General features: G+C 43.6%; 1 protein-coding gene across 5 annotated transcripts in view; it reads right to left on the bottom strand.

Moving 5' to 3' along the window:
• SNRK (SNF related kinase) overlaps window positions 1-13,258 on the bottom strand; it is a 76,524-nt gene extending 63,266 nt beyond the window's left edge. Inside the window, exons 1-4 of one of the 5 annotated variants that reach the window (XM_048838686.2) lie at window positions 12,975-13,258; window positions 8,651-8,866; window positions 7,874-8,016; window positions 1,513-2,206 (exon numbers count right to left, since the gene is read on the bottom strand). In XM_048838686.2, the coding sequence (XP_048694643.1) occupies window positions 1,513-2,101 (589 nt within the window). In that variant the 5' untranslated portion in view covers window positions 2,102-2,206; window positions 7,874-8,016; window positions 8,651-8,866; window positions 12,975-13,258. Of the gene's footprint in view, window positions 1-1,512; window positions 2,207-7,873; window positions 8,017-8,650; window positions 8,867-12,126; window positions 12,190-12,974 lie in introns of those variants that run through there. The other 4 variants (XM_048838687.2, XM_048838688.2, XM_075125714.1 and 1 more) reach the window with 4 other exon arrangements.
• Between the last annotated feature and the right edge of the window lie 8,648 nt (window positions 13,259-21,906).

Genomic DNA, 21,906 nt, shown 5'->3' with positions numbered 1-21,906 from the left:
GTAGCCACAGTCAATTCACTTGGTACTGATATTTTCATCAGTGCTGAAGAGGTAGCAACCAATAAAGACACACACAGTGCCGAAATAACCTAAATAACCATTGTCTTGGTACTACTCAAGAACACTGTATCCTGCAGTGTGCAGTATCAGTTAGCCAGTACCATGTTCCCTTGAATCTCCTCCAGTATTCAGTTCAAGCTGTGGAGACTCCTTAGATTGGGAGTCAAGAGGCTGTTTTGACCTCTTCTTTACATTAGAGATATGAGAACTGACTAATTTTAGAGGCGGAGCAATGCTCCTTACCCTCAGGAACATTAACAGGGACAGTCCTACCGAAATCTCTGAAATTGCAGCTTGCTTACTGGAGCCCTGCAGCTAACTGAAGCCAAGCTGACACGGGCACTTTTGGACACAACAGACTGATGACCAGGAATGGGTCAGACAGACCTGGATCTGAGGCAGGCTGCACGGAGTGGTTAAGTGGAACATTTTAAGCTTCGCTTCTCAGACTTCAAAGCCCTCTCGAAAAGGACTTGCACATGGTGCATTTAAGGGGAAATGTGACCCCCTCAAAACAATGAGATCTTGTATGCCCATCATTAATGGAAACGGCTGCCTCACAAGGGGGCCAAAATTTAATCCAGAAGACTTTGGCTGCAACATCTTTAAGCACTAGTACTGAAAGATCCCAGCTGGGAATATGTACAAATATTAAAGACTTCTCAGAACTAAGCAAAACCTATCAAAGAGGTGATGCCAACAGGCAACTAAACCAAACCAAATTTACTGTACTAATATATAAACTAAATCCAAATTTTCCTTATTAAGAGAGAAAGTGATCGTGGACTCTGGGTGCACCGTCTCAAAGCCACAGGAGGTAAGAAGGAACTGAGTGGCAGTAGGGTCCCATGCTGCCCTTTATGCTCTTGGTATGGGAGCACAAGGGCCTTCAGGGTGCATGGGAGGACTCAACAGACACTGCTGGCCAAAAGACTCTGATTTCAAGCAAATGCTCACGAAGAATGGAATACACACGGAAAAGCACTCAAAAGAAGAATTGCTCATTTTCAAAGTTTACTTCTGTTTGTGAGGTAAGTGATTCTTGTGTGTTTAGATTTGGGGGGTTTTGTTTTGTTTTTAAATTTTACCTTTCTGTTCCCTATGAAAGGAGCTGGATTTTGTTTGAATTACTATATACCAGAAGGCATACTGCATACACCGTACTATTGATAGTTTATTTTAATCCAGTCCATATATTGCATGGGTTTCCATTTTTATGAGGTTTAAGATAAAAATAAAAGATTTAACAAGCAGTTTGAAAGTTCTTCTTAAATAGACTAAATAGTGTCTCCTTCAAATAAAGCTACTGTAACCTTGACTCAGTGATCCAATCTTTACTATAAGACTTCTTTTCTAAGGATGGCATTATTTTGGAAGGGAAGAAGTCTAACTGGTAAAATGCTGAGGTATATAAGTTAACATTACTGGTCAAATTTAAGAAGAGTGACTTACCCACTGCTGGTGCATCATACTCATCCCCAAGTAGAATTTCAGGAGCAGAATATGCTAGAGATCCGCAACTGGTAGTAAGCTTCTTTCCAGGCTGAAATTTGTTGCTGAAGCCAAAGTCAGTCAATTTCACAAGTCCTTGTTTTTCAAAGAAGACAACATTTTCTGGTTTTAAGTCTCTGTGAACTACATGTAGTTTATGGCAATAAGATATAGCATGAACTATCTGAGCAAAGTATTTCTTAGCCAGGTCCTCATTAAGTCCCTCTTCATGTTTCATGATGTAATCAAACATATCTCCTCCATCACCAAGCTCCAAGATAAGGTAAAGTTTGGTCTGGGTGTCAATCACTTCATACAGTCGAACAATATTAGGATGCTGCACTAGTTTCATGCATCTAACTTCTTGGAAAAGATGCCCAGTGGCTAGAGTGTCCAGTTTGGTCTTGTCAATTACTTTCACTGCTACTTTTTCACCTGTAAAGACATGCCGGGCAAGTTTGACCACAGCAAAGTGGCCTCTGCCCAAGGTTTTATCCAAATCATACAGTCCAGCAATTTTTCCATCATACCCTCGTTTGAAGCCTGCCATACTGTTCCTGAAGAAGGAATAATGTTTAAACTGTTTGGAATGGGGATCTTCTCATACAAGGATATTTTTTCCAAATAAGTAATCCATTTTCACTGCCAAACATATCTAAAACATAGAAAGAGAAACATGATTACATATATTCACTTCGTCCTTAGTGTAAGCCATTCAAAAATAATTACAATGTGGGCCTTATAGAATACTTCTGAAGTTATTCAGCAGATGAGTTCTTCAAAAAGAATATTTTGCCAACACCCTAACTAAAGCAATGCACTGCTGACCAGCACCGGTCAGAAAACCATGTTGTCCATGTGTTTGATGAAAGTGAGTTTCAAAGGCACAATGGGATGAAGAGTAATGGAATTTCAAGAGAAATTTACTCAAAGGGCATTAGAGGAATCTCATGATACCCAAAAACTTCTCTCAAAAACTGGATACCCTTGATGTGCCTTGGATTTGGAAAATATAACGTGTGATTAACACTTCAAGGAAGCTGTAGTTTGGATAAATTAGTTCTTCCACATGACTACAGTATAAAAACGGTCAATTATAGAAGCCCTTAAAAGCTGAAGTCTCCATGTTCTTGTTAAAACAGGGGAGCTAATCATCAGAATTCAAAGTAATGCCAATAGAACTTTGAATCACAGAATAACTGTTATGTGCTGCAACATAAGTGTTAAAATATGCCAAAAAATGAGGTGAAACATCCTCATTTCTTGGATCAATGTTCTACTGCAGTGACGTTAAAATATGTTGGGTAACAATTTCCCATTTACCACGGCTCAGAATGAGGTACTAGATTTCACTTTCTAACTCAAATTTAGTGATCGTTTATCAATGCATGAAAGTCCCTTTTGTATTTAAAAAGTTACTTAAAATTTCAACAAGTGTATTTGGCAATTTAAAAAAGCACTACAAAAACATAACCATGGAACTGTAAAAGAAACAGAACAAGTCTTAAAAGGGGACAAGGAGTCTTCTAACCCAGAAAGTTTCCACTCAATTCCAGACCCCAATACCTCCCACTTCAAAGAACAATTAGCCTACTTCTCAGAGAAGGTCATTCATTCACAACAACAGGAATCAAGCACAAGAAACACTCAATATCCAAATTCAGTCTATGCTCACAAACAGGAAGCACTGCAAGAAAACGAAGCCATGAGGGAGGCTGCAACCCTAATCCATGCTCTTGTCAGCTAGTGAAAGTATTGAGAAAGTCTTTGCCCCCTAACTGAGCTCATTAATACCTCCTCTAAAAAGAGACCTAACAGTCTCCATGAACCACATCACAATCTGACCATTAGTTAAGAAATTACTGTCTAGTATCTAGCCTTCTATTCTTGAGCAAGGTCACCTCCAACTCCACCTAGATTCTGCCAATATTCTGGGCCCCATCCAATTAAGCTTCAGGGCTGGACATGGAACAGAGATATGATGGCACTGATGAATGTGCTCTTCTTGACCAGTAAAAAGAAACATTTGTACTCCTATCAAAAATCCTACTCCCCATTTCATATGCAGGCATGGTTAGCAGCACTGGATTGGAGATGGTTTCAACTGGTCATCTCACATCAAACTAAGTTGTGATGGGCACATGCTCCTTCACCTCAATAGCCTTCAGATGTGGATTCCCACAACAATTTATCCTCTCCCTTAACCTGTTCAACATCTATATGAAGACACTAAACAGCACAACCAGCAACTGGATGAAGAACATAAGAATGGCCATACTGGATCAGACCAAAGGTCCACCTAGCCCAGTATCCTGTCTTCTGACAGTGGACAATGCCAGGTGCTCCAGAGGGAATGAACAGAACAGGTAACCATCAAGTGATCCATCCCCTGTCGCCCATCCCCAGCTTCTGGCAAACAGAGGCTAAGGACACCATCTCTGCCCATCCTGGCTAATAGCCACTGATGGACCTATCCTCCATGATTTTATCTAGTTCTTTTTTGAACCCTACTATAGTCTTGGCCTTCACAGCATCCTCTGGCAAAGACTTCCACAGGTTGACTGTGCACTGTGTGAAGAAATACTTCCTTTTGTTTGTTTTAAACCTGCTACCTATTAATTTCATTTGGTGGCCCCTACTTCTTGTGTTAGAGCAGCTATTGGAAGATAAATCCTAGAAAGACTAAAGCTATGCTTACAAGAAGAATGAAGCATGTTAAAGAACTCACAACCACTGCTTCTCTGTACGCAAATAGCCTACAGCCATAAAAAAGTCATTTCTAAATACAGTTGACAAGAACTGTGTGCCTTCTATCTAATTTGAACTTACCCACAGTGAAATTTATACTCAAACTCCCTGCTCAGTTATTTTATTCCTTCATGTGTAGGACTGAAACTGATGATCTTAAATTAAAAGCTAAAACTGGTTCAGAACATAGTAGCCCAACTGCTCAGCAACACAGCCTGCCAAAGCACATTATCCCAGTGCTCCACTCTTTTTGCTGGCTTCCTATGAAATAGCAAAAGACCCAAGGTTTTAGTCATCCTCCCCCAAAGCCTCCATGCAACTGGCTCAAATCATCTGACCACCTCACTCAGTGATCACCACCTCAAGCTACATTCCACTAGTAATGTCAAATTCTGGAATGTGCTTCATGTGCATGGGAAATACCTTTCTTAGTGATTGGCCCATAAAACTAGATCTTGGTACTGCATGAGGTAAAGCTAACCTTGAGGTCAAAAATACAAAATCCATTTTGACCTAACTTTCCTCTAACATCAACAAGAAAAACCCAAAATAGTCCATTCTCTGCACACTGGAGGAAAAAGAGAAGCTTATATATACACACACATTAAACACACACAAACTTTAATTGTGCTCAGACCACAATGATGGGGCACTGTAAAAAACCTAGACAGACCGTGAGATGAGACAAAAGTGAGATTTAAATCAACTATTACTACTGCATTTAAGATTACTATAACTAAAAGACTGGGAGAAAATAGGGAAACTGACCATATGCCAAGGTTCTGAAAATGTACAAAGCGAACAAATAGGAAGAGAGATTTTCCCCTATTCTCTGTGCATCTCACTAACAGCAACAGAGAAAGAAAAGAGAACGATTTCCAATACCACTAAAATGTTGGCAGGAGGGCTCAAGACCAAGCGTAGTACCTGCAACTATGCACTTATGTAAAATCTGATTAAAAGGTGACAGTTTGTCTTTAAACTTCAACCTGTCACAAAAAGCTTTTGATCAAAAGTCAGCTATGCATTAGCTATTGAGAAATTTTCAAACGACAGCACCTTCAATGGGACAAATATTCACAAAAAGGGAAGGAAAAAATAGGGTCAGAGCAAGGGGAAGATAACGAAGACTTTCCATATTAATGCTGCATTTTTGTTTCCCATTTTTACACAACAGGTGAGCTAGAATGAGTTGCAAATCCAGCAATAGAGTTCCCCAAAATTGTGAACTTAATCTAAAGTCATGGGTTCATAATTGATGGCAGTTTAAAAAGGTTAAGTCTTAGAAAATTGAAACACAGGACATCAACTGTAAACTTAACAAGGTTTGAGAGGAAAAGTAAAGTATTCATTAGTAGCCAACAGGTACATAATTATTTATTATAATACACAAATTTCATCATATGCGTGCACTACCAAAATTTCAAGTATTCTAAGCTTGAAAAATTCAACTACTATTCTTTCATTAATGCTTTCAAGGGCACTGGAATGGGACTCAGGAGATCTCTGTTCTAATTCTCAGCTCTACCACTTGCCTACTAGATGACCCTTGGCCAAGTCACTTCACCACTGTATGCCTCAGTTTCCCCCATCTGTAAAATGGGGATAATGAGACTTAACTCCTTTGTAAAGTGCTTTGATACCTGCTAATGGAAAGCATTATCCATTTCCATTAAGTCTTATTTTCTGTACTTAACTGGGACACAAAAAAATATACTTGGTCAAAACATGGCTTTCAAGATAGCTCAAGAGAAAATATTACTCATGTGTATTTGGTTAAAGTGGTATAAAAGCAAAGCTAATGTTTTATTATGAGGGATTTTTGGCTGAACAAAACCCAGTTTTGACTGGAAATAGAGAGGACTGTCAAACATATCATCCAATAGACGTTCCTGATCGCAAGTCTGTTTGAAAAACTGGAGAACCATCCTGCAGGATGAACACTGTTGAGTCCTGTTATGTATTTAGTTTTTATTTCAATCTAAAAATAACAGCATTAGAAGGTATTTTTCAGGGGTAAAAGGGATGCATATAAAGGTATCTCTGGTATAGCAGGCTCAGGAAGACCACTACGTGTAGCCCAACATATATCAACAGGGCACAAAGATGGAAGATTAAACAGAGATTTGTAACCAATTGATTGAAACACTCTTTCACCTTTGGCCATTGAAATGGCCCACTCCATCCCAAAAGTGATTTCTTACACCTGAGGGAAGCAAGAGGTGAAATTTGATTCAAAAGTCAACCATAGGGAACTAAATCAGATTAGATGTAACAAGGGAAGTGTCCAACTCTTCATGATCTCACTGATCGCCAATATATTTTGAATAGCACATAGAATCAACAGAGGGAGGGGCACATCAGTTAATATCATTCCTACCCAGCCCTCTTTATACAAAGGGTTTGGGAAGAGAATTCCAAGTACCAAAGCTAGGCATGTGAAGTGCTGTAGTCTTATATTTAAACAGCAAAGAAAGAAAATTTTGCAAGTCTCAGACTTGTTATGGTCTTTCCTAGACAAGCACCACCACTGTATTTCACTGGTCCCTCAATCTAGAAAATATTAAGGTTTGATATCTTATGAACCATCACAGCTAGAAAGAAATGTCATACCACCACTGGAAAGCTGGGAATCTCAACTTCCAGCAGTTTACATCCTTCATTTATAGCCCTTGTGTGTGGTAAGAAAGTTAACCAGAAAATACCCACAATTCTGATCATAATTTGTTCTCCAACCTCACTTCAATTTTGACAGATTTATCAGACTTTTATAGTGAAAGGCTGGAAAGCTTTCCAAAAAATAAAGCATTAATGGTGTAAACTGCTAACATCTAATACTACCTCTTAAGATAGTAATTGCAAAAGTAACAGAGCAGGGGAGAAAGCAAGATGGTAGCCAGGATGATATAATTATAAAGGTCCATTATTTTGTGAACAGCCAGACATAGAAATTCTTAGCTATAAAATTTCTTCAGTTATACCAAATCTTCATAATACTGAAATAAATCCATTTTGACAGTTCACATACCCAAACATTTTTTTGCAGCATACCATAATATTCACTAGAGCAGCAAACAGCTTCTCCCCTAGCACAAACAACCCACCGTAGACCTCAGCTACCCATAATCCAACCAACAATTAATTGACTACAATTCATCCACAAAGAAAAAGCAAATCTAAGAAGCAGCCCAGAAACCAAGCATTTTGGTCAGTCTTTCCTGAATCTAGAAATAAAACCATATAATCTTCTCAAGCCAAGATTTGTTTTGAAGATTAATTGGCATTAACCAAGTATTTTTCCCTAAACTTCAGAATTATAAATCCCTCAACATCTTCCCTCTTCATCCTCCCGACCCATCATTTTAGAACAACTGTTTGGAAGCTTGAAATGATGTATTACTCTGATGAAAGTCTACCCTTCTACAACATGCATATACTTTATTATTGTAGGTCTGATCGTGAATAGCAGCGCTGGTTATTTTTTAAATGGGGAAAACACATTTATTTTGAGAAAGTTAATTGCAAACATTTTGTAAAAGAAGGAAAAGACTGATCAAATTTGGGTTCCACCAACCTTAACAGTGCCCCTTTCAGAGATATCATTTGGGTTTGTTCTTTGTTCATGAAGTCTCAGACTTTCTTCATCCTTTCCAAATGTCTAATGATGTTTCCATATCAAGTACTGATGCCAGTTTTGCATTCTTCTTTCCCTCGCTCCTAGGTAAGCAGAGAGTTAAAAAAAAAATTATTTCCCTCCACTGGAAGGCTAGTAAATATTTGTAGAATATACAAAGATAAGAGACACGAATACTTGGACTTCAAAACATTTCAACAGATGTTCAGCTGATTCTTCAATGGGGACACATTTAAAAAAAAAAACAAATGAGATTAATCCATTATTGTAAGCATACTCAGACAAAAGGTAACATCAATAAACAAGCACAAATCAAGATTTTTTTTAATCCATGTGGACTGAGCTAGAAGTGTCAAATGCTGTCCCATGTCTGAATACTGAGACAAGTACATATAAAACCTATTGTAAGCCACACTCTCACCCTCTAAAGTAAGATTTCCACAGTATGCTTGTGAACTAAATCCTATAGCATTACTGGTTTAAATAAATGTCGAATACCATAAATGTTCAGAATACCAACTTAGCCTGGACACATATGCCTTTATAATACTGGAACCTTCCCACTGAGATCTGTAGCCACAAACTGCTTTTCCTTAAAGTTCAATAACATAGTTTTTCCCCACCCAGTTACTCAGCTTCTATACTACACCTTCATTAATAACATCTTAAGTTACTTAAGAATTGGCAAAAAAGTGAAATTTTTCGTTCCTTACTTACTATATATGAACTTTAGTCATGAAATCCTGAGCTGAGATCTTATATCTCAAGATAAGCTGGGTTATGCCTGGTCACTAATGGGATGTGAGCCTGCTGAAGAAAACAGGATGATGCAGGAGTCATGTTGGTGAATCAATGAATAGAAACTCTTCCATACAACTTCATATAATGCCCCATCATGGTAGTAGCATTCACTGTGCAGTTGAGAGATGTAGTCTAAGATGAAAGAGAGATCTTGTCCATTAGTGATTAGTAAAGATTGCATGCCACCTTCTTTTTGCAACAGGGTTCTTAACCCCATTGTCCTGGCCAGATTTCTGCGTGGGTGTCTACATACTGACTAGCTATACTCTCTCTGAAATTTCAACTGTATGCACAAATTTGCACATCCTTGAAATGCTGTGTACTATTGTCATGTGCTCTTAAAACAGCAGCTATTTTATACTACAGATGTGGTTGAATTTCAATGTCAATTACATTTCAGAAGTAATTTGTACTACCACTTAAGTTGTTAACTTACCTGACAGTATTTATTTATTTGCCGCACACAGTAAGTTCAGCTCTGTATAGAACATACAGAAGGACAAGTCCCTGCTCCCAGGAACTTACCCTCTAAAATAACACAAACCACCTGATGATTGGATGCACAGCAGTGCAGCAAAAAAAGTTTTTAAATTAATTATAGTACTTCCGGGGATTTCTTGGAGTGGGGGACAGTTGGGGAGTATGACTGGTAAGTGTCATGAAAGTATGTTTTGAGGACGTATATGAAAGAGGAAAGAGAGGAATCTTGTTGCACACCACGACAGCAAGGATATACTAGGCGTAAGGGACAGCATAGAAAGGGAGACAAGAAAGCAAGAATGATAAAGAGGAAGTGGTCAGACACAAGGTATTGGCAGAGTACAGGGAGCAAGATTCAAATGAAGATGTAGACTGGAGAAGAGCTGTTTAAACCTGATTCAGAAGGCAGGAAGTAAGAGGGATTTGAAGAGAGGATGAGGTAGTCAGAGCAGTGTGTGAGAAAGATTCTCTTTGTAACATTATGAATAGACTGAAGGAGAGAAAGGTGAGGATTAGAGGTTTTAGTATAACAAATGCACATGTCCAGTTTAAAAATGATGTACCAATATGTCTTCACATTGCATTCACTTCAGTTACCAGAATTTAAACTCTTTGACATACTGCACAATCAGATAAGAAAGAAAGCATTAAGTCACTTATATTAGGCACACTTAAAAAGTTTACTTCAGTTCTAACAGGATTTAAATATAGGGAATATCACTAAGAATGAAATGTAATTTATGTCATCCACCATACTAAGGGAATAAATTGGGTCTGTGCTTCCCCCCCCCTTCTTCTTTATGTTATATAAAGAATACAGGAAGGGTGTGGGGGTTGTGTTTGTTTGTTTTAAGATTTCCGGCTTTTTATTACCTTAAATACATTTGAAATGTCAAATCTGGTCTTATCTGGCTTTGTTGGCAGCTCTGAGGAATCATATGGACTCATGTTACTGTATAGTATTTTAATGCTTGATCTGTTTCAAGTCCTACAAGAACTAACTGTCATTGCTACTCACTACAATCAATTGGCTCCTCAGTCCCAGTAGTTGACAATTGGAGCACATTACGTAAAACGAAAATTCAGCTGATTTCAACAATATTTCAGTACTAATCAATTCCTTGGTGGCACATTTCTTGCAAGATGAGCTTAACCCTTTTATAATCTATAAGTCAGTCTCAACATATCTTTAAATTCCACTTTACTAAGATCCTTATTTTCTTCCTCCCCCTACACATGGAAAAAGTGCCTTTGGAGGTCTAAAAGCATTCCCCATAAAAATGCTCAAAAGCAAAAATGTAGCAGCCTATATAATAACTAAGTAGCATGTACACCAGAGAGGGAAGGCATAAACTCACATCATTTGGATGCAATTTATCCACACCAGTAGATGGCTATAAGTCTTAGATCACACCTCTATTGTTTCAAGAACTGCTCTGGTACCACTGAGGAAGTCACTTGTTTGCAATCTGAGTTCTAACAGGATGCATAGAGTAGGAGGACAGATGTAAAATTGTCCCGTAATGAGAAAACATTTTTATACCACAATTTAAACCTTTCTCCCTTCAGGTTTCAGAGTAACAGCCGTGTTAGTCTGTATTCGCAGGAGAGTGAGTTTGTGTGTGTATGGGGGTGGGGGGGGATGTGAGAAAACCTGGATTTGTGCAGGAAATAGCCCGACTTGATTATGTAAAGAGTTGTCACTTTGGATGGGCTAGCACCAGCAGGAGAGTGAATTTGTGTGGGGGGGGTAGAGGGTGAGAAAACCTGGATTTGTGCTGGAAATGGCCCACCTGATGATCACTTTAGATAAGCTATTACCAGCAGGACAGTGGGGTGGGAGGAGGTATTGTTTCATATTCTCTGTGTATATATAAAGTCTGCTGCAGTTTCCACGGTATGCATCCGATGAAGTGAGCTGTAGCTCACGAAAGCTCATGCTCAAATAAATTGGTTAGTCTCTAAGGTGCCACAAGTACTCCTTTTCTTTCTCCCTTCAGTAATCTTTGTGTGTGCAGAAAGCGCCCCTCCACAGATGCTCTAGTTATCATATGTACCAGTAAAAAAATCCAGTTGGAGAAAAGTCAAGTTTGTCTCCAGCATCCCCCAGGTCACTACAGAGTTTTTCCCTTTATGTGAAGGGATAAACAACACTTCCCTATTCACTTCTCCACATCATTCATGATTTTATAGACCTCTATCATATCCCTCCCCCTTAGGCCATGTCTACACTAGCACTTATGTCAGCAAAACTTTTGTCGCTCAGTGGTGTGAAAAAAACAGCCCCCTGAGCTACGTAAGTTTTGCTGGTGTAAGTGCTCATGTGCACAGTGCTATGTCAGCAGAAGACACTCTTCTGCGGACACAGCTACAGCTGCTTGTTGATCTAGTTTTATTATGTCGACGGGAGAGCTCTCTCCTGTCGTCATAACATAACTGCACGAGTGATCTTACAGCTGTGCTTGTAATTGCAGACATGGCCTTAGTCATCTCTTTTCTAAGATGACCAGTCCATCTCTTTAATCTCTCCTCATACAGAGACTGTTCCATACCCATAATAATTTTTGTACAAGAGAAGGGCAACATTTTCCAATTCTAATACATCTTTTTGAGATGGGGCAATCAGAACTGCATACAATATTCAAGATAGCATGGATTTTACCTTAGTTACCCTAGGACTTCATGAATAACTAAAAACAATAAAACAGATTTTAAAAGATACATTTCATGGATGTAGTTAGTGGGGTGGCTTCTGGGTGTCAGAACCTAGCCCCTAAGGTCCATAAAAGCCATTGTCCAGTACAGGGCTACTTGCCAAATTAATTTCGATAGTAACCTAGAAACAGCAGTTCAACGAAATAGTGTTAATGGCATGATTATACAACTGTTGCCAAAGGAAAAGAGACACCTACAGTTTGTTTGTCTGTCTGTCTGTCCGAGGTACTTCCTCTAAGCAAAGAAAGAATGTCAGCTCACTCTGAACAAACCTGTTGGCTATGCCTCTGGCCTGAAAGAGTAAGGGGCAATATAGTATCATCCCCCCCAAAATGTGGATAGGATTCTGGTTTAAGAATTTCTCTAGCTAGAAAGATTTCACCCTTTTAACACAAAGCATAGAACAGGCAAAGCACCATAGGTGTCCCTGCCCTCCACAGGGTGTGAGAGGTGAGGGTGAACTCCACCTCACTTTCTTCCCTCAGAGCCTGCTTGGCCCGTGTTTGGATTTTGATCGTACCACAAATCACACACACACACGCGCGCGTGGGGGAAAGGGAGAGTCGTCATGTCACACACACGCGTGCGGGGGTACGGGGGCGGTGGTCGTCGTGTCACACACACACACGCACGGCGGGACGGGAGTCATCATGTCACACACACGCGTGCCCGGGGACGTGGGGGTGGTCGTCGTGTCACACACACGCGCGCGCGCGGCGGGACGGGGTCGTTGTGTCACACTCCCGCCTGCCCAGGCGCTTCCAGCCCCGCACCAACCCTCACCCGGCCGGCCTAAGCCGGGAGGAGGAGGAGACACAAGATGTGGCTCCCCCAGCCCGGGCAGCCCCGACCTTCAGGAGCAGGGAACTGCCCCGCCGCCGGGCCCCGCCGCCTCCCCGGGGCGAGGCCGCCATTGCCCGGCCGGCAGGGAGCCAGGGCCCCGGCGGGCAGGCCGGACCCGGGGAACGGTCCCCTACTTTTCCGCCATCCCCGCCGGGCCGGGAGCCCCGGGACACCGCTCCCCCGCGCCGCGCCAGTAACGTACCCCCGCAGCAGCGGCTCCTCCGGACGCCACCCCCCACATGGGCAGCGGCGCCGGCCCCTGTCACCGGCCGCTCCCCGCGCTGGGAGCTGGAGGCGCCCCCGGGAGAAGCGGGGCCCAGGCGGGACAGCGAAACAGCGGCGGGGAGCAGCTCGACCTGTGCCCGCGTCCGGCTCTGCGTGTCCCGCGCCCAGCGCCGCCGCCAGCTCTGGCCCCGGCTCCTGCCGCTGCGGCGACTCCGAGCGCGACGCACTGACAACAACGGCCGGCGGCTCCCGAGACCTGGGGGCGGGGCCAGGGAGGGGCAACCGGCACAGAGAAAGGGTCGCCGCTGCGCATGCGCCGGAGGGAGGTGCCACAGTCTTGCCGTCACGCCTCGGCTGAAGGAGCGTAGCGGGTTGGGGAGGGACAGGACGCGGGGGAGGGGGGGAGATTGAAGGGGGGAAAGGATTGGTGAGGGGAGGGCTCGTGGGGGGTGAGTTTGAAGATGGGGGAGGATTTGGAGATTGGGTTTAAGGCAGGGGAGTGTTGGAGGAGGAGGAGAGATTGGGGTGGGTTGGAGGAGGAGGGTTTGGAGGTGGGGTGGGGTTGAGGGGGAGGGATTGGGGCGGGTTGGAGGAGGAGGGTTTGGAGGTGGGGTGGGGTTGAGGAGGAGGGATTGGGGCGGGTTGGAGGAGGAGGGTTTGGAGGTGGGGTGGGGTTGAGGAGGAGGGATTGGGGCGGGTTGGAGGAGGAGGGTTTGGAGGTGGGGTGGGGTTGAGGAGGAGGGATTGGGGCGGGTTGGAGGAGGAGGGTTTGGAGGTGGGGTGGGGTTGAGGAGGAGGGATTGGGGCGGGTTGGAGGAGGAGGGTTTGGAGGTGGGGTGGGGATGAAGAGAAGGGATTGGGGTGGGTTGGAGGAGGAGGGTTTGGAGGTGGGGTGGGGTTGAGGAGGAGGGATTGGGGTGGGTTGGAGGAGGAGGGTTTAGAGGTGGGGTGGGGTTGAAGGGGAGGGATTGGGGTGGGTTGGAGGAGGAGGGTTTGGAGGTGGGGTGGGGTTGAGGAGGAGGGATTGGGGTGGGTTGGAGGAGGAGGGATTGGAGGTGGGGTGGGGATGAAGAGAAGGGATTGGGGTGGGTTGGAGGAGGAGGGTTTGGAGGTAGGGCTGGGGTTGAGGGGGAGGGATTGGGGTGGGTTGGAGGAGGAGGGATTGGAGGTGGGGTGGGGATGAAGAGAAGGGATTGGGGCGGGTTGGAGGAGGAGGGTTTAGGGGTGGGGTTGAAGGGGAGGAGGAGAGTTTGGGGTGGGGTGGGATTGAAGGGGAGGGATTCGGGTGGGTTGGAGGAGGAGGGTTTGGGGGTGGGGTGGGGTTGAAGGGGAGGGATTGGGCTGGGGTTGAGGAGGAGGGTTTGGAGGTAAGGCTGTGGTTGAGGAGGAGGGATTGGGGTGGGATGGAGGAGGAGGGTTTGGAGGTGGGGTGGGGTTGAGGGGGAGGGATTGGGGCAGGTTGGAGGAGGAGGGTTTGGAGGTGGGGCTGGGGTTGAAGAGGAGGGATTGGGGTGGGTTGGAGGAGGAGGGTTTGGAGGTAGGGATGGATTTGGGGTAGGGGGAGAGCTTGAGAGGGTTTGTGAGGTGAGAAGGTGAGTGTAAGGGTTTGGGGACATGGATGAGAAGAACTAGGTGGGGGATGAGAATGTGACAAAGATGGGTGAGGGAAGGTAGGAGGGGAGGACAGCAGCCAAATGGATCCGGCTTGTGGGTTGTAATTGAATCAGTGTTTCTTTCCTGGAAACTGCCATCTTGGGTTCTGGAATCTGATCTTTCAAAATATTAAGCACCTAGCCATGGAGATTGTGAAAAAATCCTTGAAACTATGACTGGAGCATAAAGTGATGCAGCTCTGTCTACCTGAAGCAATGTTGTGTTGGCTCTTAATAAACTCAGAAAAGAGAAAGGAAAAGGGAAATCTCACTTCAGCATCTCAGATGGATTGGGCTTGGTTTGTAGAAGAGCTTGGCAGAGTGCAATTCCACTCCCGGAATGAGGGGCTGAATGAGGTGACTGATGGATGAGAGAATTAGGCTGAAGTTGGGGGAGAAGATGAGGTTGAGGGTGGGTAAAAGATGTGAGGAGAAGGCATGAAGGGTGTTTGAGAGAGAAATAATGGTGCATCTAATATCATAGATGAGAGATAGAAACTAAGAGAGATTTTCTACTGCACCGTCCAAAGGCCTGATCTGCCTTCCATTGAAAACAGAAACAAAATTCTCCGTGATATCAGTGGGAGCAGTCAGGCTCCTAGATACTCAGGAGAGTGACAAAAACATGTTTAAACTATTAGAAATGATAAGACTTTCCATCAAAAAGCAACAAAGGAAAGCTTCATAACCCTAAGAGAAAGCAGAGATAGTGGCAGATTGGATAGCACCTGGCCTCTCAGTTAGAAATGGCCAATCCGGACAAATGGTGAGAGAGGATAAAACCCCAACTACAGTGAAGACCACTTCCAGGCAGAAGCATGTATCTCTGAAGGAGACTCTGGCTTCTTGTCTCTTTTATGTTTTGACGAAACTGATACAGCATGTCATGCTAATAAAATACTGTAGATTTATGGATTTTTCTTTTTTAAGGCCAGAAGGCACCATTATGATCAGCTAATCTGACCTGGATAGTACAGGCCACTGAATTATCCAAAAGTTCCTGAATTGAGCCCAATAACGTGTGGTTAAACTAGAGTACAGCTTTCTGAAAGAGTTATTAAACTGAAATTCTGTAAGTGTGGAGGATAACAAAAAAGACTCTGTTTTTATTGTAATATAAACGTAATTACAGGACACAAAAAATAAATACTCCAGATTCATCATAAACCAGTCTTTGGTTATAGTAATCTTAATGTATCATACATTCCAGTCACTTATCCTCAGCAGAATTGGGAATTTCTCCCTTTACATCAGCATTTACTACAGATAATAGGCCCAATTTTCTGCTGTTTAGGGTGACCATATAGCAAGTGTGAGAAATTGAGGGACACTTTTTTTCAGGGGTGGGGGGTATAGTTGCGTATATAAGACAAAGCCTCTAATATCAGGATGGTCCCGATAATATCAGAACATCTGGTCACCCTACTGCTGTTACACCAGTTTTATACCATGGAGTTACACTATCATAAATCTGTTGTAAGAGTGACCAGGCCCATTGCCTCTGGCTGCCTGGTCACCACTGGGCTCTCAATTTTAAGCTCACACTTGTATCAAGGCATTTCCCAGCATGCTTCACTCTGATAGTTGGTCCTAAGAAAGACAGCCAGCTGGAGGCTAATGGTTGTTAGTATTGTTCTGTAGCAGATTGCTGTAGATCGTGCCTCTCGCCTTTCTAACTAATAAATATTTTGATTCCCTGTTCTGTTTTCTCTTGGGTTTCACTTCCTCACATTCTTACAGAGGGTACACGTATATGACAATTGTAATAATTCAGCAACACAAAGAGACTAGAATTCTCCTTTTGCAAAAAACAAAAAACAATTTGGCCTAAAGGAGAACTTTTGTAGCTTCTAGGGTAATAGTACCCTTATCCTTTCTATGGGCCAGCCATGAGAGAGTGGCAGGGCCAAATGCACATACCCATAAAACAACTACATTACAAATTGTGTGCACATGTATGTGTGTGTGGTGTGAGAAAGGAAGGGTAGGTGAAAGAGGGTATTTTTCTAACATTTTTGTATGCTACAGTAATTGCCCCCAAACATTGCAGTATTGCTATTACCGTATTTTGGGTCATTACTATGGACAAATAAGGTACGTTTACTTCATATGGTAAGATTGTGTGTGTAAAAGTATGTGTGAGACTTTTAGAAAGTAAGGTAGCTCAGGTAACTCTGATTTTTATAAAGGGTCCAGATGTAATCCTGGCAATTACAGACCGATAAGCCTAACTTCAGTATGAGGCAGATTGGTTGAAATTATACTAAAGAACAGAATTATCAGACACATAGATGAACACAATATGTTGGGGAAGAATCAGCATGGTTTTGTAAAAGGAAATCATGCCTCATCAATCTTTTAACATAAGAACGGCCATACTGTGTCAGACCAAAGCTCCATTTAGCCCAGTATTCTGTCTTCTGACAGTGGACAATGCCAGGTGCTCCAGAGGGAATGAACAGAACAGATGATCATCAAGTGATCCATCCCCTGTTGCCCATTCCCAGCTTCTGGCAAACAGAGGCTAGGGCAGGGGTGGGCAAACTACATCCTGGGGGCCAGATCCGGACCGCCAGCTGTTTTAATCTGCCCCTTGAGCTCCTGCTGGGGAGCGGAGTCTGGGGCTTGCTCCACTCCGGTGCTCCAGCCAGAGAGCAGGGTAGGGGGGCGCTCCATGCGGCTCCTGGAAGCAGCGGCATGGCCCCGCTTCAGCTTCTACGCGTAGGGGCAGCAGCCAGGAGGCTCCGCTCTACACTCTGCCCTCTCCCCAAGTGCTGCCCCCACAGTTCCCATTGGCCGTAGAAATAATCTTATATAGGGCCTTAATAATCTTATATTTATATAGGGCCTTTCATCCTGAAGGATCCCAAAGTGCTTTACAACTTTCTCTTGTATCCAAGATTTTAGTTAGAGATTTTGGGTTTCCAACTTGAGACATTTTAAAGGGTCCTGATATTCAGAAAGTGCTTCACATCCATTCTCTGAAAGTCAGGCCCCTTTAACATGTCTCAAGTTGGGAACCCAAACACTAATGTACCAAAAGCATTAGCTATTCTTAAAAAATCGTGGGTAGTATATATGGACACCCACACATGCATAAAAGAAAAGGAGTACTTGTAGCACCTTAGAGACTAACCAATTTATTTGAGCATGAGCTTTCGTGAGCTACAGCTCACTTCATCAGATGTATACCGTGGAAACTGCAGCAGACTTTATATACACACAGAGAATATGAAACAATACCTCCTCCCACCCCACTGTCCTGCTGGTAATAGCTTATCTAAAGTGATCAACAGGTGGACAACCTTCCACACAAACTTCCTCGTGGCTGGATTTTACTAAAACTAGACAAGCCATTTACAACGCACACTTTGCTTCTCTACAAAAGAAAAAGGACACTAAACTTTCTAAACTACTACATGCTACAAGGGGCCACAGCAATGGTTCCCTCACCCCACCTAGCAATATTGTTAAGCTATCCAACTATACTCTCAGCCCAGCAGAAGCAGCTGTTCTATCTCGGGGCCTCTCCTTCTGCCCCTCCACCCCCACGAACATGATACAGTTCTGTGGTGACCTAGAATCCTATTTTCGACGTCTCCGTCTCAAGGAATATTTCCAAAATACCTCTGAACAACATACTAATCCACAGAGGTCTCCCTGCCAACACTACAGAAAGAGGGATTCTAGATGGACTCCTCCTGAAGGTCGAAACAGCAGACTGGACTTCTACATAGAGTGCTTCCGCCGACGTGCACGGGCTGAAATTGTGGAAAAGCAGCATCACTTGCCCCATAACCTCAGCCATGCGGAACGCAATGCCATCCACAGCCTCAGAAACAACTCTGACATCATAATCAAAAAGGCTGACAAAGGAGGTGCTGTTGTCATCATGAATAGGTCGGAATATGAACAAGAGGCTGCTCGGCAGCTCTCCAACACGAGTTTCTACAAGCCATTACCCTATGATCCCACTGAGAGTTACCAAAAGCAACTACAGCATTTGCTCAAGAAACTTCCTGAAAAAGCACAAGATCAAATCCGCACAGACACACCCCTGGAACCCCGACCTGGGATATTCTATCTACTACCCAAGATCCATAAACCTGGAAATCCTGGGCGCCCCATCATCTCAGGCATTGGCACCCTGACAGCAGGATTGTCTGGCTATGTAGACTCCCTCCTCAGGCCCTACGCTACCAGCACTCCCAGCTACCTTCGAGACACCACTGACTTCCTGAGGAAACTTCAATCCATCGGTGATCTTCCTGATAACACCATCCTGGCTACTATGGATGTAGAAGCCCTCTACACCAACATTCCACACAAAGATGGACTAAAAGCCGTCAAGAACACTATCCCCGATAATGTCACAGCTAACCTGGTGGCTGAACTTTGTGACTTTGTCCTTACCCATAACTATTTCACATTTGGGGACAATGTATACCTTCAGATCAGCGGCACTGCTATGGGTACCCGCATGGCCCCACAGTATGCCAACATTTTTATGGCTGATTTAGAACAACGCTTCCTCAGCTCTCGTCCCCTAAAGCCCCTACTCTACTTGCGCTATATTGATGACATCTTCATCATCTGGACCCATGGAAAAGAAGCCCTTGAGGAATTCCACCATGATTTCAACAATTTCCATCCCACCACCAACCTCAGTCTGGTCCAGTCCACACAAGAGATCCACTTCCTGGACACTACAGTGCTAATAAACAATGGCCACATAAACACCACCCTATACCGGAAACCTACTGACCGCTATTCCTACCTGCATGCCTCCAGCTTTCACCCTGACCACACCACACGATCCATCGTCTACAGCCAAGCTCTGCGATACAACCGCATTTGCTCCAACCCCTCAGACAGAGACAAACACCTACAAGATCTCTGTCAAGCTTTCTTACAACTACAATACCCACCTGCAGAAGTAAAGAAACAGATTGATAGAGCCAGAAGAGTTCCCAGAAGTTACCTACTACAGGACAGGCCTAACAAAGAAAATAACAGAACGCCACTAGCGGTCACCTTCAGCCCCCAACTAAAACCCCTCCAACGCATTATTAAGGATCTACAACCTATCCTAAAGGATGACCCAACACTCTCACAAGTCTTGGGAGACAGGCCAGTCCTTGCCTACAGACAGCCCCGCAACCTGAAGCAAATACTCACCAACAACCACATACCACACAACAGAACCACTAACCCAGGAACTTATCCTTGCAACAAAGCCCGTTGCCAATTGTGCCCACATATCTATTCAGGGGACACCATCACAGGGCCTAATAACATCAGCCACACTATCAGAGGCTCGTTCACCTGCACATCCACCAATGTGATATATGCCATCATGTGCCAGCAATGCCCCTCTGCCATGTACATTGGTCAAACTGGACAGTCTCTACGTAAAAGAATAAATGGACACAAATCAGATGTCAAGAATTATAACATTCATAAACCAGTCGGAGAACACTTCAATCTCTCTGGTCACGCAATCACAGACATGAAGGTCGCTATCTTAAAACAAAAAAACTTCAAATCCAGACTCCAGCGAGAAACTGCTGAATTGGAATTCATTTGCAAATTGGATACTATTAATTTAGGCTTAAATAGAGACTGGGAGTGGCTAAGTCATTATGCAAGGTAGCCTGTTTCCTCTTGTTTTTTCCTCCCCCCCCCCCCCCCCAGATGTTCTGGTTTAACTTGGATTTAAACTTGGAGAGTGGTCAGTTTAGATGAGCTATTACCAGCAGGAGAGTGAGTTTGTGTGTGTAAGGGGGTGGGGGGGATGTGAGAAAACCTGGATCTATGCAGGAAATAGCCCGACTTGATTATGTAAAGAGTTGTCACTTTGGATGGGCTAGCACCAGCAGGAGAGTGAATTTGTGTGGGGGGGTGGAGGGTGAGAAAACCTGGATTTGTGCTGGAAATGGCCCACCTGTTGATCACTTTAGATAAGCTATTACCAGCAGGACAGTGGGGTGGGAAGAGGTATTGTTTCATATTCTCTGTGTGTATATAAAGTCTGCTGCAGTTTCCACGGTATACATCTGATGAAGTGAGCTGTGGCTCACGAAAGCTCATGCTCAAATAAATTGGTTAGTCTCTAAGGTGCCACAAGTACTCCTTTTCTTTTTGCGAATACAGACTAACACGGCTGTTCCTCTGAAACCACACATGCATAGTATTATATTCAATATTTGGGTGAGAATACATTTTTGGTCAAGTGTTGTTTTATTATAATATTTTATTGTGTCAGATAGAAAGTGGCATATATACAGAAGGTATGGTCCATTGTACAGTCACAAGACAACACACTACAAGTGATCAACACATGATCACTTTAGGTTAGTTTCTAGGAATTTTCTAAACACTGGCTTTTTCACGCACCACTAGTGAGCTGCATCAGACCAATTCCAACAATAAGTTAAATTTTGAACAAAGAACTTCAGAAAAAAGAAAGGGGGAAATTCACAGTAAAGGTCCTGTAACAAATATGAAGTTAGCCCTTAGCAGTTTATTTTGTCAAGGCATTCAGCAGGTTGTTAGTAATGGAAGCAGCATGTGGCAGTGGTTAGAGCTGTGGAGTGGGAGTCAGAAGAATCATAGAATCATAGAATATCAGGGTTGGAAGGGACCTCAGGAGGTCATCTAGTCCAACCCCCTGCTCAAAGCAGGACCGATCCCCAATTAAATCATCCCAGCCAGGGCTTTGTCAAGCCTGACCTTAAAAACTTCTAAGGAAGGAGATTCCACCACCTCCCTAAGTAACGCATTCCAGTGTTTCACCACCCTCCTAGTGAAAAAGTTTTTCCTAATATCCAACCTAAATCTCCCCCACTGCAACTTGAGACCATTACTCCTTGTTCTGTCATCTGGTACCACTGAGAACAGTCTAGCGCCATCCTCTTTGGAACCCCCTTTCAGGTAGTTGAAAGCAGCTATCAAATCCCCCCTCATTCTTCTCTTCCATAGACTAAACATCCCCAGTTCCCTCAGCTTCTACTCATAACTCATGTGTTCCAGTCCCCTAATAATTTTTGTTGCCCTCCGCTGGACTCTTTCCAATTTTTCCACATCCTTCCTGTAGTGTGGGGCCCAAAACTGGAGACAGTACTCCAGATGAGGCCTCACCAGTGTTGAATAGAGGGGAACGATCACGTTCCTCAATCTGCTGGCAATGCCCCTACTTATACATCCCAAAATGCCATTGGCCTTCTTGGCAACAAGGGCACACTGTTGACTCATATC

The sequence above is a fragment of the Caretta caretta genome, chromosome 2, assembly GCF_965140235.1.
Source record: "Caretta caretta isolate rCarCar2 chromosome 2, rCarCar1.hap1, whole genome shotgun sequence".
In the NCBI taxonomy this organism is placed as follows: domain Eukaryota; kingdom Metazoa; phylum Chordata; order Testudines; family Cheloniidae; genus Caretta; species Caretta caretta.
This window is presented reverse-complemented; position numbering and strand designations above follow the sequence as displayed.